The sequence below is a fragment of the Monopterus albus genome, unplaced genomic scaffold, assembly GCF_001952655.1.
Source record: "Monopterus albus unplaced genomic scaffold, M_albus_1.0 scaffold16.1, whole genome shotgun sequence".
Classification (NCBI taxonomy): Eukaryota; Metazoa; Chordata; class Actinopteri; order Synbranchiformes; family Synbranchidae; genus Monopterus; species Monopterus albus.
In genome coordinates this window covers 2,837,997-2,843,538 of record NW_018127896.1, presented here as the reverse complement: position 1 = coordinate 2,843,538, position 5,542 = coordinate 2,837,997, and the positions used below count along the sequence as shown (strand labels likewise).

Genomic DNA, 5,542 nt, shown 5'->3' with positions numbered 1-5,542 from the left:
CATAAACACTTCCAGCAGGACTTAGCAACATGAAGCATTTGACTGCACATATAAATAGCCTGGAGTGAAAACAAAGGAACAAAGACACTATTGTTGACATGTACTTGGCAGAGACTTACAATAACTTGGCAACAGCGCCCAGGGAATATTACTGAAAGCTGAATATTGTTGTATTGCTACTTTCTGTTTTGCAGGCAGCTCATGGGATTTGGTGTTCTGATACATTCCCACAGGGTTTATTTTATCACTATTCTAGGTGTTTTCCATGTCCCTGCAAGTCTAAACTCAGGGATCTTTTATTTGTGGTAATGCCCAGTTGTGCACCAACATTCTTGAAAAAGTACCTTAGATATATTTATGATTCTAGACAACAATCTTTCTCATCTTGCCTATTCTGTTGCCATCCTTCTTTTCTCATATTAGGTTTAACATAAGTCACTGATGTTTACTTCATGTAAAATAAGCTGTTGGCTGCTTCTATGTAAGCAGATTTTGATACCAGTAAAGTAAAACATCAGCGAATTAGGAGCCCCTCTACCTCAGCAGGATATTTTGGGATTCTTTCCACTGCTGGTTAATTTTCAACTCCACGAGGCCAACATGTTATACTACCCCAGTGTGAACAGACCTGAGGACAGACACTTGGACTCTCATTACCAGAAACTCTCTCACTCTGTCACATCCAGATGATTCTCTGGAGTAGCTCCACTTTGGTTATTAGGTCTCCAACTGAAGAGAAGACATCTGGCAGGCCTGTTTTACAACAGAGATAACTCAGGGCCCACTTATTTTCCTGGAGCTTTCAACTGTATGTCACGGGTTTCCTCACTGGATGGTGTCTGCTTATACAATTTTATTTTTGTGGTCAAATTACTGTTTTCAGGTCTAAGAATGAACTTTTAGTCTCAACCCTTGTTGATGATTATCAATACAATATTAACTTTATAAGGAAGAATACTGTGGTCTTTTGGGGGCCAGTAACTAGTAACCAATAACTAGTAGTAGGCTAGCTATCACAGTAGGCCCTCCAGTAAGGGGCCTAATACTTGTTCTAGTGCTAGTAGTAATACAGTTATTAGTGGGAGTAGGAGTAAGATACAGTAAGTAGCAGTAATAAGTAGCAGGATTAGCTAAAGTAGTAGCTGTATTAGCAATAACAAAATGATAGTAGCAGTTGCAGCAGCACTAGCACAATGTCACTGAGGCAAAGTGAAACTGTAAACACATTTGAGGGTTAAAGTTCAGCATGAAACTAGTATAAACAAAAACATAATAGCTGAAGCAGAGGTGATAGCCTGTAGAGAGGTGTAGTTGTGCCTAACCTAGGGATGGCTATTTAGCCTTTGGCAGGACTTGTTCATGTTTTTGTGAAGTCATGATTGAATTCAGCTACTGCCTCATTTACATGAAATAATTATTTGAATTGTTAAGATGTTGTATCAAAAAGCTACAGGAAACAGATGAGGATTAGCTAAGACTAACTGGAGCTAGCTCAACTATCTTGAAATTAGCTCTTTTGCAGTAACCATTTAGCAGGTTCCAGAGCCCAGCGATAACCAAAAATGTTCTCCAAAATTACATATTTCTATTACCTGATCATTTTTAAATGATAAAACAAAGAAGAACAAGAAGTCAAATTCCAGGCTAACCCTAACAAATAAACTTATGCTGTTAATGCATTTTTGGCTCATTAGTGTTAACACTAATCGTACATACAGTAGTGTGGAGTAGAGTAGGAGTGACAGTATGTTATTGTAAGTAGTGACATTATTAAAAGTAGTAGTAATTCAGTAATGCTTTAGATTACAGCCCACACTTTACAGTGTAAATATTTTGTCCATATGAGTTGTTAGGAAAAAAATAAACTAAGTACTTTTTTATAATCCATAAAACTCAGTTCCCAGAGGGTTTATTAATTCTATTTATTCAGGAAAACAGTAACAAAAGATGAAATTGCGTCATAATTACAGAACAATTAAATAGTGGTGACAACAAACATAGAGAAAGACCCCAATGGGACCTTAACAGGTGGTGTCCAGCTCTTCTGAGGATCAGTGGCTGGAGTATAAACTCCTCCAGGCTTAGTGTTTCTAGGCTGCCAGATCCTCACACATTAGAGCTGCTTTTCACTCTGTAAACACATGCAGATCAGCGTACCAAGTTAGCTACTCTGAAGCACAGAAGGCCTTTTCCAACTTTCCACATATGTATGTTTTATCTTTTAACACCTCGAGGATTGTTGCTCCTTTACACACTGTAAGTGTGACTATGATCCAGTGCACTGTGGTATCTGTGAGCCAAATACAGATGAAAGGTCTTGTTGGTTAAATACCTGCACACACACACTCAACCAAAAAACCAAATGTTCAAAGACCTATCACTTGCATTTTTAGTAAAACATATACAAACTATGACAAGACTACAATTAATGTTATAACAGTGAGCAATTAATTTGCTTATTGGGTTTACTTTATTAATAAACCAATTAATCATTTAGTCAGTAAAATGTGAAAAAATAAATTAAAATGCATGTCACAACTTCCCAAAGTCCAACTTGATGTCTTCAAATAGCTTGTTTTGATATTCAATTGATAGTGATGCAACAAAGAAAAGCAGCAACTCCTCAGGTTTTAGATGCTGGAACTGGAAAATAACTGACAGTTTTTGCCTTATAATTTACTTAAATTAGTAATTTATCCTCAGAGTCATTATTGATGAATCTTTTAGTTAACTGATTGATGTATCTCTTTAGTTCAAATTAACATAAGATTTCAGATGTTGATTTAACAGATGTCTCACTATTACATTGACTATGTGACTACAGTTTCAAACTCATATAGCTACAGTATATAAACATAGTATTAGCCTATATTTCATTTTTTGGTAGGCTGTTTGCTGAATAAATTTCCTATTTATTCTGTCTTTGGCCCCTGTTTTAACAACATTCAGAAACACCTTGTACTTATAGGTTTGAACTGAGACTCCAATGATTTAAACAGGAGGCAATGAAAGTCTTGCATGTGAGAGCTCCCCCGTCGGGCTGATTGTAGCCAAGCCATCACTGACCTCTTGTGGCTGAGGAGGGACAATGCAAGTTCTTCATGCGAATGACATGACATTAATGATCAGTATGTTTACAATTATATAACTTAGATTTATATAATTCTGAATTACATATTCCATAATATTATACATTATGATTCACAATGTACTATTCTATGCTTATTATTAAAAACCAACTCAAGTTTTTTAATCTCAGCCATTATCACCCTTATTTTTTTTTTAAAGCTACAGTATATATAGCCAACATCTATAAAGATAGGTCTTATGAATGATGATCATAAATGGCTAATTTGGGAAAAACAAGCCAATCTCTCACAGATGCCATTAAAAAAAAACTAATCTCCCATTCACAAAAACCATGGATTAGCTGCACTGATGCGTTTCATTCAGCTAAAATGCATCCACCCGATGGAGCCTTATGTCGCAGCAAGTACAGACCACCGACTGAGCTACTTTCACACCATCACACCACAGCGGCACTGGCACTGACACCACCATGACACGTCTTCCTGACCCGTCACTTCCGTTTTCCAGTCTGTGTCAGTGTACGCAGGCGACTCATTTCAAAATAAAACGCGTGCAAAAATGTGCCCCTTTACTAATATAAAAAGGGACAAATGCAGGTGAAAATTAAGTATACACTTTGTGCACACATCGCCAAATCATCCCCGTTTTTAACGCTTCCCAAGTCTTGCATCCTTTTATTAAATTCAGAGGCTACGGTTTATGCTTTACTTTCCGATATAAACGCGGTTCCGCTGATGCAAGAGACCTAGCAAATCAACATTCCGCTGGCTGTAGCAAACACAAATTGGTCCTGTAGTTACATAGTCGCAAACATGGCAGCTCCTGTGGTGCTTCTTCTTTTAGCTGCGGGCTCTTTCTATGGACGAGCTGCAGCAGAAAAAGAGCTAGTTTATGTCACTGTGGTGAGTAATGTCACTATGTGGTATAAAGCTGCATAGGCTGTGTTGAACTATTGCTCTTACGCTTACTAAGCTCCATTCAAAATGTAATGGTGTTGTCTCGGCTCATCTGTAAACATGCTTATTTCTCTGTATACCGGCGAAGTTACCTACCGTAGAAATCGCTAAGGTCTTCTGTTAAATTCAGCTTATTAAAAATCCACCTAGCAGCATTTAGTTTATAAAGAAGCATGTGTTTGACCAACACAAAACGAAGACTAGCCGCTACAAGAGTGTACTGAAATAAGAATAGAATTCAGCTTCGAGTTGGGGTATTTGATTTGTAAAGTGTATAAAGGATAAGGCAACACAAAACGACCCAAGAGGGTGTTTCCAAAACAGCCTATGAGGAAGAGACTGTGTTCAGCTGACACTGGGTATAACCTGAATCATCCCTGACAACATGGAGACTATCTGTACAAGCAGATGACAGACTCGAGGTGTGTACGTTGAGGTGTAGCAATTCTCAGTCATTTCTAAAAAGTCAAACAATGACTTTGTCCTGTGACCAGATAACTGTTTAGCAATACAAATACCGAACTTCAGTTTGGCACAGTTACTAGTAAATCCTGATTCATTTTAGGGAAGTAACAAAGTAGGGTAGTTAAAGATGTATAAAGTTATTGTCTTGTCAGAACAGCAACGAGCTCTGCATTGGCGTCACTGTAAGATGACACAGTTTATATCTGTGTATCTCCTATTACAAATGTTTTTATATGAGGAAATCATTTTTGTAGCTTTTCTGGTGGTTTCAAGGTTGTTGGTTCCTCTTAATTAGTAAAACCCAACACTGAAGCATCACTTCCACTTTAAGTGCACACCAGTGTATTTTTGCATGGTCTCCTTTTATTGCACTGTCTATGCAAAGTATTCATGCAGGGTGGTGACTCTGTTGGTTCCAAAAGTTGAAAGAATCCCATTAAAGACAAACTTGTTTTTCTTCTTTGGAGTCTTCATCATAATTTCTTTTGCATCTGTATTTACTCTGTCTTGAGTGTGAATGTATTCTCTTTCCTAGCATTAGAGATGTTGAATTTGTCATAGACGTGACACAGTCGAACACACTCGGGTTTTCCCATGTTAAAGCCATAACATGAGCAGTCTTTCATGTCATGGTGTTAACATATGATTCTGAGAGGAGGGTCAGGTCAAAAGATGAGTTCACTTTTATTGAATGTACTTGATGTTTAGTGTTCTTTCTTATTATTACACTCATTCACAGAAACCATCACCTAGAAGTAGCCTGCTAGATAGCTATTAATGTATCATCAATATTAGGAGTTTTACAGGGATAGTCCGCTTTGAAGTAATTTCTCCTCAGTAGAAAACCAGAAGCCCAATCCACTCTTTAGTGGTTCAGAGCCTGAAGCCTGAAGCCTGAACCTGTTCTGCCTGATCAGACAACAACAGCAAATTGCCTGGATGCATGTCTTAGTTTCAGTCTACATAGGGTTTAGTTCTCTTATTGATTACCAAACAAGCTGTTTCACACATGGGGCCCAGCTCAAAAATAT

General features: G+C 37.7%; 1 protein-coding gene across 1 annotated transcript in view; it reads left to right on the top strand.

Moving 5' to 3' along the window:
• Positions 1-3,667: 3,667 nt before the first annotated feature.
• The window catches only part of acp2 (acid phosphatase 2, lysosomal), a 6,388-nt gene continuing 4,513 nt past the window's right edge, over positions 3,668-5,542 (top strand). Inside the window, exon 1 of the mRNA XM_020592289.1 lies at positions 3,668-3,992. Coding sequence (XP_020447945.1) covers positions 3,903-3,992 — 90 coding nt within the window. The 5' untranslated portion in view covers positions 3,668-3,902. The remainder of the gene's footprint in view (positions 3,993-5,542) is intronic.